This window comes from Balaenoptera musculus, chromosome 20, assembly GCF_009873245.2.
Source record: "Balaenoptera musculus isolate JJ_BM4_2016_0621 chromosome 20, mBalMus1.pri.v3, whole genome shotgun sequence".
NCBI classification, from domain to species: domain Eukaryota; kingdom Metazoa; phylum Chordata; class Mammalia; order Artiodactyla; family Balaenopteridae; genus Balaenoptera; species Balaenoptera musculus.
The window spans coordinates 57,327,517-57,339,867 of NC_045804.1; the positions used below are offsets into that span (position 1 = coordinate 57,327,517).

Consider the following 12,351-nt stretch of genomic DNA (forward strand, 5'->3'; position numbering starts at 1 on the left):
GGGGACAGAGACCCGCCTGAGAGGTTGGTGCAGAACCAGAGGGTGTCACACTCCCGTGGCCACAGCCGACAGACCCCCTGGATTGAGGAGGGGGCCGAGGCCAGCAGTCACCTCTGACTTCCTCTTACCATTCCTGGGGATTTACCTCAAACGAGTCAATGGTTGCAAAGCCTAAGTACGTTTAGATGTAACTTGTTGTCTGTATATAATTTAAAGAATCACTAAGTGTCTGACCATAGGAGATGCTTTAATGAATCATGAGGTAGCACCGTAATATTGGTTATATGTTGATTGTATAGAAACCACGGGAATTGATTTAATTAAAGAAAGCCAAGTAGAACTTATGCATAATTTTTTTAGGAACTGTATCTTAAAAATGCTTGTGATCCCACTGATGAATAACATGCATATTTAAGTCAATAAAATACCATTTTTCTCCATCAGACATTTGAAAGGTTGATAAATATCCTGTGTTGAGGTGTGTGAAGAAACACTGATTCTTACACATTGTCAGTGGCAGTGTAGATAGGGATAGCTTCTTCAGAGATGTAAGAACGGAAATAGTAACCCCACTTCTAGGAATGTGCCCTGTAGGGCACTCAGTACCAGTGTGAGGTCAGAAGGCTGTGCTAGGCGCCTGCCCCGAAGCGAAGACGGGGGTGTTTGCTAGAGCTGCTGGCTCAGGTGGGAAAGTCAGGGTGAGGCCGAGAACCCCAGGAGGTGGGGGAGAGGGTGAGGAGGGGGAACCTGAGACGCTGTGAGTGAAGGAGCTTCGCTGTGGAAGAGCCGCAGCCAAGCGGAGGGAGCCACAGAGCTGTGGGTGGGTGGGCAGTCTCAGGCCCTGCTGCAGCAGATGTGCATTATTTGCATCATGATACTTAGATAGTTGTTGCAAACTTGATTTTGGAAATGAGAAACATGCCAGAGTTTGAGGAAAAATCTGAGAAACGAACTTATCTGATTTGTATTAGTGCTTCATTATTGGTGTTATTTTTATTTCTCTTTGGATTCAAGATAGAAACTTGTCACCAAGATGGAAATGACAGTAAATGGTAGCTGATGATTTTGTTTCAAGTTACTAGTGTGGTTTTATTGCATGTTTATTGGAAAACCCTTATAGAATTTATTTCTAGAAAGGCCAGAAAGCAGGGTAGCAAGTTTCTTCCCTTGTTGTCCTTTCTCCTATTTAGAAATATGAGGAAGGCAACGATCCCCCAGTGCTGCCGTCCAGCCTCTTCCTTATGGCTTGTTTCTTTGTGCCTCTGCCCTGCAGGCTCGGAACAGCCCGGCCGGCCCAGCAGCCACGGCTACGTTCGCTCTCCGTCTCCTTCAGTCAGAGCTCAGGAGACCCTGCTGCAGCAGAGACCCAGCGTTTTCCAGGGAACCAACGGAACCAGTGTGATCACACCTTTGGACCCGAGCGCACAGCTACGGATCATGTAGGTCTCTGTGTACATTTGGACCAAAAATCCCCGTCTTCTGCACACACGCCTTTAAATCTGTGACTGCAGTAGTTTAAGGAGAGTGATGTTTCCTTCTGCTGCACGCTGTGTTTGTTGCAGTCCGTCCGTCGTGCCCCCCACCCCCCGCCCCACCACACACACACACACACACACACACACACACACGCACACACACACACGCACACACACACACGCACACACACCCCCACCCCCCCCTCCCTTCCTCCCCCACCCCCTTCCCCCCGGGAGCGTCTCCCCTTCACAGACCCTCTGGTTTGGTTTTATTTTCAGGCCGCTGCCTGCTGGGGGCCCTTCCATCAGCCAGGGCCTGCCGGCCTCCCGTTACAATACTGCTGCGGACGCCCTGGCTGCTCTCGTGGACGCCGCAGCGTCTGCTCCCCAGATGGACGTGTCCAAAACAAAAGAGAGTAAGCATGAAGCTGCCAGGTTAGAAGAAAATTTGAGGAGCAGGTCAGCAGCAGTTAGTGAACAGCAGCTAGAGCAGAAAAGCCTGGAGGCGGAGAAGAGACCCGGTCAGTGTCTGTACACTTCTTCAGCCCTGCCGAGTGGCAAGCCCCAGCCTCATTCTGCAGTAGTTTACTCTGAGGCTGGGAAAGAGAAAGGGCCTCCTCCAAAATCCAGATATGAGGAAGAGCTAAGGACCCGAGGGAAGACTACCATTACCGCAGCTAACTTCATAGACGTGATCATCACCCGGCAAATTGCCTCGGACAAGGATGCAAGGGAACGTGGCTCCCAGAGTTCAGACTCTTCCGGTAGCTGTATGTATCTCAACCCGACCTCGCACTGTGGTACCGAGTACGGAATTACTTGATTCTTTAGGGAAAGCAGAACCATACGGTGTAAAGAAATTCTAATCTTGGTAGTAAATGTAATGGAAAGGTTTTGTGGGTTACGGGTGCAAAGTGTCTCTTCTGCTGTTATGACTCTTTAAGTATCAGAGTGTCTTAAGTATACCTGTCAAGGTGTTTTCCATGAGAAGCCATGCCCTTTGTGGAGATAAGGTTGGAAGGGAGATAGAGGCGGAGCTCGCTAACGTCTTCAGGTTCTGGAAGGTGATGGATGTGTCATCAAGCGCGGCGCTACCGAGGCCTCATTCCTCAAGAAACGTTTCCTAGGATGTGGTTCAGTATTCAGGCCGATACCCCAAAGCCTCTAGTATTCTTGTTCTAGGATACAGGTTTTTTGCAAAGCGAGACCGCCTTGTTGGTGATCATTATTATTGGTAATCGGCATTTCTTGCAAGTTGGACTTTGACCAAGTCTGCCTAGTCACTTTGATATCTGCCCTGTTAGGTGTAAGAATTCACAAATCTACAGTCAAATGCTAGGAGAGTTACTTTAAATTTATTTTTAACTATAGCCTAAATTCTCTGTAGAATTCCTGAAGGAACAGTCCAGTATTTAAACGAGTATCCATTAACACTGAAGTAATTTAACCATACGTAGTAACCTCTCATTTCCAGTAATGAACTGAGTAGAGTCGGAGACAGTGACCTGTGGTCGCTGTGCACCAGCATGCGATGCATCGTTCTGTTTAGTTTAGTTAGTTCCACGCCTAGTCGTAACCTATTTGGGTAAATACCTCATTGCTGAGGTTCTTGGAGACAAGTGGGGAGCAGCTTGGTAGCCTGTTGTGTAAATGAAAGGCATCCTTTAGCCTGGACTGTGAAGATCAGCCCAATAGGTATTATCCATGCAGAAAATTTGGAAGGTCCCTAGTTCTGTGACTAGGCCTTTTGGAGGGAAGTCACCCGCACGCATCTGGTGACCCAACCTGGGGCCTATCGAATGCTCGCTCATCACCCGACAACACTTCTTTTCAGTTTGCGTCGCAGAACGTCTGAGAGCAGAGAGTCTGGCTGCTTTTGTGAGTGTTTATCTTTTCGCCACTGAGTCAGTTCCTTGCGTGAGCCCACAGGCTCTTCACAGGTACCAGCGCGCCCTCCGGTGTCTCCTCTCCAGAGCCCCCACGCCCCCGCTTCAGGCGTCAAGAGCAATGTGCTCCCAGAGTGGTGCCAGGCCTCCCGTGACTGTGCATTGGGTGTGGGGAGCAGATTAGGAGGGAGCTGGCACATGAACAGTGATGAATACCCACTGCAAAGCAGTATCAATTACTTTGAATACAGTGACTTATTTTAGTTCTCCAAAGACAATTTCCACCCCAGTTACCAGGTTTCTGTCCTGAGTGTACTAGACCCAGGTTACTGCAGCTTCCGTGGCCTGGTGGGGGGCAGGAGAGGGCTGTTGAGATGAGGTTGGAGGAGTGGGTGGTGGTCTAGTAGCAGCGTTCATTCCCACCTTCTGCCTGCGTCCAGAACCCATCATCGCCTGGCCACGCTTGCTGGTCTGGCCAGGGTCATACACCCTTTGGGCCTCTGACCGTTTCCTCAGGTGCTTCAGTGCACTCAAAGGTGCACACAGCACTCGCGAGTCAGAAGGTTCCTGAGCAGGAGATCACAGCCCCCCGGCGCCCCCGTTCTCGGCTCTCGGGCCACGGCAGGACTGAGAAAAGGACCTGGACCCCCACTGCATAGACGCTCAGTTTCCTTGGGAACCGCATCGTAGAAGGGCCCTTCCCTGGCGTGTGCATCCTCCCTTTCTGCTAACCCAGCAGAGTGACTTTGCTTCCCTGAAGACACTCCCTACCATTTCTGTTCATCTTCACAGTGTAACGTGGTGCTAAAAAGTGGGAGTAATTTTTGTCAGCAGTACTCAGTGATTTGAGAAAATCATTATGTGATGTTACTTAACCTACAGCTTTAAAGTCGTCCTGGTAAACAAGAGCTGACTGCCCCACAGAATGGAAACGACTGGCAACAGTGGACTGTTGACATCTGCTCTCTCGTGGGTTTAATCCCTTCTGATGAGTTTCCTGGTGATTTTCTTTTCCAGCCCCCAGGAGAACGTCAAGCTCTGTTTCTGTTCTGCCTCACCTAAAGGTCTTAGAGCCCACAGACTTTCAGGAAACTGCGTACCCTGCCAGGATTAGGAGTCTGAGGAAGCGCCTACTGACCTTTGACACCATGCATTGACCTCGTTTTTTTGTTTGTTTTTTTTTCCCCATTGACCTGAGGTGCATTGAACATTTCTCAGAGTAAAAACCGAAAATTTGCAAATAGGTTTGAAGAGCTTGGACTTCCAAGACTTTTCATAGGATTAGTTTTAAAAGAGATTCTTTTCTTTTCTTCAAGTATCTTCTCACCGGTATGAAACACCTGGCGATGCCATTGAGGTGATAAGCCCTGCCAGCTCCCCCGCGCCGCCCCCCGAGAGGCTGCAGGCCTACCAGCCGGAGGTCGTGAAGGCGAGCCAGGCAGAAAGTGGGTCTTTGCGTGTTTTCACGCTTCCTTCTCCTTGCCTGTCCAGAGCACGTTAAGAAATAGCTCGTTTTGTTTGAGAGTAATCTTGTATGAGTCTAGAAGCATGTAAAACTTTTAAAACTGCTCTAATGGAAAACGGTTTTTAAGCCATTATTGATGACTTTTTTGTGTATATTTTAATGATAATAGTTGATATTAGTTTTGTTTGCTAGTCTTCTGATTTCTCTCGGTGAATAAATATTTTTTCTTCAAAATTAAGATATGAATTCCCTTCCATGTGTTTCTCTGCGTTATGTTTAATCTTTGCTCATGAGTGAAAGGCGGGCCTCCCTGGAGTAAGACATCTGTCTGTCCCTGTTAGACGAAGCCTGCAGGCAGTACGAAGGACCGCTGCACCACTATCGGCCGCAGCCGGAGTCGCCCTCCCCGCAGCCGCCGCCCCCGTCTTCACAGGCCGAGGGGGTGGGGCAGGTGCCCAGGACCCACCGACTCATCACACTTGCTGATCACATCTGTGTAAGTTTCTCACTCTTCTTACTAGTTTTGTTTTGTTTTTTTTTAAAGAAAGATCATGTAGGAGGCACATTTCACGTAGAATCACAATAAAGTTGTCTAGATTTTTTACGCTACGCTTTTTTGAAAGTACTCAATGGCTCTAACTAATTCCTTCTTCTCTCACGCACAGCAAATTATCACGCAGGATTTTGCTAGAAATCAAGTTCCCTCACAGCCTCCCCAGCAGCCTCCCACTTCTACATTCCAAAATTCACCGTCTGCTTTGGTGTCTACACCCGTGAGGACTAAAACATCAAACCGTTACAGCCCAGAATCCCAGTCTCAGTCTCTTCACCATCAAAGACCAGGTTCAAGGGTCTCTCCAGAAAATCTTGTGGACAAATCCAGGGGAAGGTATGGTCTTTATTTTAAGCCATATGTAAATTTCCCAACAGTAAAGCAGTTTGTATCTCCAAGTTAGGAGATTCATTTCTTATACCTAAAGTTATTTTACCCTCATTCCCTGGAAAGTGTAAATGAAGGTTTTTCCTCTGTATATTATTCTTGGAATGTCTACTGGGCAGTTTGGTCCTATACCTTTTTATTATGTATTCACAAGTTGATTGCTCTACTCTGTGGGTTTGCAAAGACAGTTAGGAAGAATGTGTGGTTTGGTGGTAATGTCGGGACACTTTGCCTGGTTCTTCAGAATCCTAAGAATGTTCAGATGTTTAGGAAGCTGACATTAAATAATGAAAGTGAGGCCAAGAGAGGCACCACGAGAGGAAACACGTTTATATGCAGGGCTACTTGGTAAAGAGCATGTCTTCTCCCCCAGTGCTCTGCATTTGGAAGTTTAAAATGGACGCAGGGCTGTTCGTTCAAGGTAGTAGACTAAGTGTTGGGGCATGTGAGTTGATGTAGAGCAGCATGAACTTTCATGAAGTTCATAAAAATGCTGAGGACAAGACTGGAGTGTCAGCAGGTCAAAGATTCTGCAAAGATCTGGAAGACACACAGCGGGGTAGATGACCCAGAGCAGCGGAAGCCACAATTCACTTTGCAGCAGAGGTGGTTCTCCAGTCTGCCTTCCGACACCCCCCAAGTTAGCAGAGAACATAGGGAGGAATAATAACGTATTTAAGAAGCTGAATGTGCTCATTTGGGAAAAAACAACAACTTTATTGTGGGACTTTTTGAACACACAGAAGTAGAGAGGACAGTGTAAGATGCCACCGTGCATCCATTGCCCACCTTTAAGATCGTCAGCACAGGACCAGTTTGTTTCATTTTATCCCCACTTGCCCTACCCTCAGACCGGGTTGTTTTGAAACAAATCTCAAATGACATAATCATTTCAAGAAGCTGGTTGATCTTAAGGATAAGATGAAAACCCATTCTCTTTTAACAAAAAACAAAAAAAACAAGAGAACTTGTTATCAAAGAAGAACAGAAAGGTATAGCAGAGTCATTCATGGTACATTCTTTTTTTATTTTTTATTTTTATTTATTTATTTATTTATTTTTGGCTCTGTTGGGTCTTTGTTTCTCTGCGAGGGCTTTCTCTAGTTGCGGCAAGCGGGGGCCACTCTTCATCGCGGTGTGCTGGCCTTTCACTGTCGCGGCCTCTCTTGTTGCGGGGCACAGGCTCCAGACGCGCAGGCTCAGTAGTTGTGGCTCACGCGCTTAGTTGCTCCGCGGCATGTGGGATCTTCCCAGACCAGGGCTCGAACCCGTGTCCCCTGCACTGGCAGGCAGATTCTCAACCGCTGCGCCACCAGGGAAGCCCCATGGTACATTCTTGATACGAAGTACTACGTAGATTTTGAGCAGTTGATGGCATTTTTGATAAGAATCCTTTTGACTTTTTCACTTGTAATTTCTGCATCACTACACCTGTACATTTGAATGAGGAACGTTACATTTCTTTCATTGGTTTTAGTCGGATTACCTGGTTTTACAGTTTAAAATGTTTACAAAATCCATAGTGTTGTAAAACACCATTAACTGATCTTTCAATCTATGATCGAAACACAGAGGAGTTTTTCTAGAGTTTTAGAACAGAATGTAAATGCTGTAAATCACATAAAAATGGCTGAGTATGCTACGTGTACAGTTAAAGTAGATAAACTACAGATTAAAATAAAATGGGCAACGACATAGAGAAGGTAGTCAAGCTCTTCATCTTTCATGGAAGGAAACTGATAGATACTGTTTCAAGTTCTGATACATCAAGAAAGGTATAAGATTGATTATTTAGATGATTTAGAGGTGACCACCAAAGAACTAAAAGAAAAATGGTCAAAAATGGCCACCTCTGAGAATTGGATGGGGTGAGATCAGGGAAAGAAATGATAAATAATACATATATATAATTATACATATCTATAATAGTAATAAAAGCAGATATTAAAGGTCACAGATGGCTTTTAATATGTACAGTCACTAAGCCAAAAACTTTTTTGGGCCCAAAGAGTGTTTATCTCACACCATCCTTACAACATGGTGTCCAGAGGAAGAACATTAAATTGCAGGTGTCAGTGTGGCGCTCAAATCTTTTGTCTTTTAACTTAATGGGGAAGTAACCTGGTAGGTCCTGGCTCGAAATCAGCAACAAGACCCTGGAGGGCTCAGCGGAGTAGCTGGCCAGGGAGGGGCAGGAGGGGTCCGGTGCTGGGCAGTGACCTCCCCACAGAGCTCGGGCTGCGGCCCGTCCCCGGCACCGTCCGTCATGCGACTCCGTGTGCCTGGATGAAGCAACAGTAACAGACTTTTTCAAAATAACTAGGTACAGAGTGAGTATATGAGGCCACTTTTTTCTGATACGTATTGCCAACTTTTGGTCCTTGAAATGACTGAAGTAACGAGGTAACCAGTTCCTGTTCAGGGTAAGCCGCAGGTGAGCCCTGGGAAGACTGTCTAATGTTTTGTATGTTCCAGTATCAGGCCTGGAAAGTCCCCAGAGAGGAGTCACGTCTCTAGCGAGCCCTACGAGCCCATCTCCCCACCCCAGGTTCCGGTCGTGCACGAGAAGCAGGACAGCGTGCTGCTCCTGGCCCAGCGCGGAGCCGAGCCCGCGGAGCAGAGGTGCCTGTGCGCGCGCTGCATGCCTTTCGTTTTCCTGAAGTCAGCGCGTTTTCCCTCTTCCGGGTCATGGGTCAGGAGGATCGTTTTGTTTCTGTTTTCCTAGTGACCTAATGCCAGTGGATTTTAATGAAAAAATTGTAATATTTAAATAGGTCATAGAACATAACTGTTCATTATTCTTCTTGAAGTTAAGTCGTCCTAGATCTTATTTCTAAAAGCTTTCTGTCTGTGTGGTCGCTGAACCCCACTTGAGTGCTTGCCGGGCACCCGGCGTCTGGGCTGTGAGTGGAAGAGGGGGTCACAGTGAGCCCCTGGGCTGGGCTGCTTGCCGTGTGTTCTCTTCGCAGTTTCTGACCCTAACCCAACCCTAGGAATTATTAGATTCTTATTCCCATTTGGTTTAGACGCCTTTGACTTGGCCCCTGCCTGGTCCACTTCCACCAGCGATCTGTCTAGAGCTCAGGTGGACTCAGCACTTACTCGGCCACGAGCGTGGCACTGAACTTCTCTGTGGCCAGGTGCACGCTCCTCACCCCGCTTGCCGCTCCGCCCTCACGCTTCCCTCCCTGTGCCCTGACTTCCCTCATCTGAACTCGTGCTGTTTTCTTGGTGTGGAACACCCTCCCCTGATGCTCTGATTTGCTGGTGATCAAATAAAGTGAGAGGGCGTCCAGCTTTAGACCGAGGTCTGTCTCACTCCAAACCGTTGGTGCATTTCTTAACAATGTGTCATAGTTATTTACTTATTGTATATACTAATAGGCAACCAAATAGAGGTTGGTGCCTTTCAAGGAAATGAGGACGAAATCCATTTTTGGAAAGGGAATGATGTTAAATTTAATTATACGTTTACATGTTTTCCCCTAAGCTTGTGAGTTTTCTGAGGACAGAGACCACGTCGTAGTCATTTTTCTTTGTCTTCCTTGGATACAGTAGGTGTTCTCATGTTTGAGTGATGGACCAGATTAAATTATCAGCACCTTTCCATATGTTCTCTGTTACTGTCTCTGGCACTAGTTAGATCCTGGGTAGTCCTGCACTGGTAGAGGAAACTTGTTTTTCTAAATGTGTTAGTATAGGAAGCTGCCGATGAAATATGAACGGAAGTCTTTATGTGAAACTCAGCTCATCTGGTTGCAGGCTTGAAAAGATTCTAGTAAATAGGTAATTTTTTTCTACATTGTAGCTATTCTGTTCAAGTCTAATTGTTGCTTAGGTGTGAGTGCTTGCTCACATTTTATAGGCAGGTGTGCTAGTACTTACAACTTTATTGTACTTCAAAGTAATTCTGCTAGTAGAATAGTTCCCAGCTTACATAGTAACCCTGAATACATCAGTGCCTGTGCTGTTGGGCAGACAGAATCGTGACGAGCGTTCCCATTGATGTCCATGCACTCTTTGTTAGGAATCTTGGTTCTAGATTATCTCTATTCCAGTCCTCATTTTCTGATGTCATCTTTGGGTCCTCAGATGTGATGTCTTCACTGGCTTTTGGTCACACACTGTCCTTAGGCTGTCAGCACAGACAGACGGGGAGGGACTCTGGGACTGGTACTAGCATGGGCGGGGTAGGAGTGCGCGATGGTAACACACGTAACTGTCCGTGACAGGAATGATTCCCGATCACCAGGGAGTATAAGCTACTTGCCTTCATTCTTCACCAAGCTGGAAAACACCTCACCCATGGTTAAATCAAAGAAGCAGGAGATCTTTCGTAAGTTGAACTCCTCTGGTGGAGGTGACTCTGATATGGGTAAGTGGGATTTCTTTCATGAACCCCCAATAAAATATGCATTAATAATGGTATCTCCAGTGTTGCCTCTCGTGTAATCCTTGAGTTCGAAGGCTCTTATAGGCATCTGTCCAAGCACAGCGGATCCTGAAGCTCCTTCCCAAATGTCTGTGGGCACGAGAGGATTTCCTGTTAGGGAGCAGGCACTTGCCTCTTTCCACAGCCCTCCATTTTCTCTTGGAACAAGTGCCGGGTCTAGGACGTTTGTTTCTCGTGTGGGGCGGGATTAGCCCTCCAGTGTTTTCTGCCCTGGTCTGAGTTTCCTCCGCGCGGGCCGTCTCAGCTCTCTGCAGACAGGTCGCGCCCTTCCAGTCTTTTCTTTACACGCAGCCCAGACTCAGCGGTCGTCCATCAGGTGGCCGGTTCTGAGCATTCCTGCCCTCCCAAGTGTTCTTCACGAAAAACGCTTCACTCGGCTTAGCCTTTCAGTGGGTTCTGAGTACTGTGGTAGGACCCACACCACATTCATCATTTTAAGGGGGTCTGGGGTCGTATTAGGGTTTTTTGACAACCTATGTGCTGTTAAGTTCCAATGCACTTAATGTCGGTACAGATAGCAGGCCTCCTGAGATGAGCTGCCCTTGAGCCTCCGCTTGCTGTCCTTCTGTGTGCCCCGCGCCGAACATGGGACGAGGCCCTCTGCGCTGGCTCCTTTTCTGCACTGCCGGTGTCTTTGTGGGTGGCGTGCGAATCTGCTAAACCCGCCAGCTAGGACGGTGCCAGCATGAGGAGCGGCAGCCGCCGCAGCTCCACGTGCCGCACTGCTGGGCTCCAGGCACCGTTCTAAGCGGGAACGTATATAGACTCCTGTCATCTTCATAACAAACCCTACACACCACGTGCTGGACTCACCTCCGCTTTGTAGATGAGGAAGCTGAGACTCGGGTTTCGTAACTGTTGCAAGTTACATAACTAGTGACTTGGGCTGTGGTTCAGACTCAGGAATTCCAGCTCCGGAGTCCATGCTTCCAGTAGTTCTGCACTCGGCATCCTCACCCAGGCCGCTGGTAAATGTCCACTGGGATAGAGCTCTGGGGCATCCAAGCCTTTCCTTAGGGTGGATATGCACGTGCCCGCTGTTTTCAGCGCTCGTGCCATCACCCAGGCTTACTCGTGGTCCTTTCCTCACGTGTGTCCAGCGATGCAGAAGCTGTGTGGGATGCCCTGTAGAATCCAGGCCTCCTACGACCTGTTTTATTTCTGGGCTACCTGCTATCAACTGCCAGGTGGCAGTGTGTTTGGATCTGTGACACGTTGTGATTAATAAAGGCCAAATGTCCCAGAGAAAAAAGAGGAGCGCAGTGTCACTTGTTGTTTGCGTAGTTACTCTAGCTCTTGATGACTAGATTCACTTTTTAAATGGCAACAAACCGTCTAAAAGAAATACTTCAGAAGGCTGACCAGAGTTGCCCTCAGGCTTACAGATATTCTTTCTTTCTTCTTCTTCGGGAAGAAATTCTTCTTGGTAGGAAAATGCCATGTATGAATTGAAGAAGCCTACTTTATAGTTTTCTTCTCTCTTCTAATGTTTTCCATTGTCCTTAGGCAGCAGCTCGGTCATTCATTCATTCGATAATCATTTATCGAGCGGGGTGCTCTGTTGGGTGCTTTTAGAATGACAGGTGGTCTCTACTCTGTGAAAATGTGTAATGAAACAAGTATCTAACTTTAACAGAAGATAAATTTTATTAAGGTCGTAAGGCAAGTACTAACAAAATTTGCTTTAGTTTGGGATTTCTGATTGTGGAAAGGGACAATTAAGGGGTTGTACTAAGGAACCAGTGGGCTTGTGGGACCCCAGGCACATTGGGTTCTCACCAGGAAGTAGAACTGAGAAATCCAAGCCCTGGCCAACCAAGACAGCTTCACTTCACCTCAGGGCTCCCACCGAGGACATCAGTGCCTTTACTCTGCAAAAAACTTAACGCTTTAAAACGTACTTTATCCGATCTCTCTGCCGCTGTTGACATTAGTGACCCACTTCCCTCTTCCAGAAATACTTTCTTCTCTTGGCTTTCAGGTACTGCTTTCTCCTGTTTTTTCCTCCACTTCTTTGACCATTTCTTGTGTCTCCTTAGAAGCTAGGTCTTGCTTTGCCTGGCCCTTGGATGCTGGTTTTCCAGTTTCTCCCCTTGCACTGTATTCTGAGTCATTTCATCCACTCTAGCGGT

At 47.3% G+C, this 12,351-nt stretch overlaps 1 protein-coding gene across 2 annotated transcripts in view; it reads left to right on the top strand.

The window, feature by feature from the left end:
- NCOR1 (nuclear receptor corepressor 1) overlaps window positions 1-12,351 on the top strand; it is a 149,399-nt gene that overhangs the window by 130,944 nt on the left and 6,104 nt on the right. For both annotated transcript variants that reach the window (XM_036835424.1, XM_036835425.1), the window contains exons 37-43: window positions 1,274-1,439; window positions 1,755-2,245; window positions 4,678-4,806; window positions 5,168-5,322; window positions 5,492-5,715; window positions 8,242-8,388; window positions 9,999-10,141. In XM_036835424.1, the coding sequence (XP_036691319.1) occupies window positions 1,274-1,439; window positions 1,755-2,245; window positions 4,678-4,806; window positions 5,168-5,322; window positions 5,492-5,715; window positions 8,242-8,388; window positions 9,999-10,141 (1,455 nt within the window). The remainder of the gene's footprint in view (window positions 1-1,273; window positions 1,440-1,754; window positions 2,246-4,677; window positions 4,807-5,167; window positions 5,323-5,491; window positions 5,716-8,241; window positions 8,389-9,998; window positions 10,142-12,351) is intronic.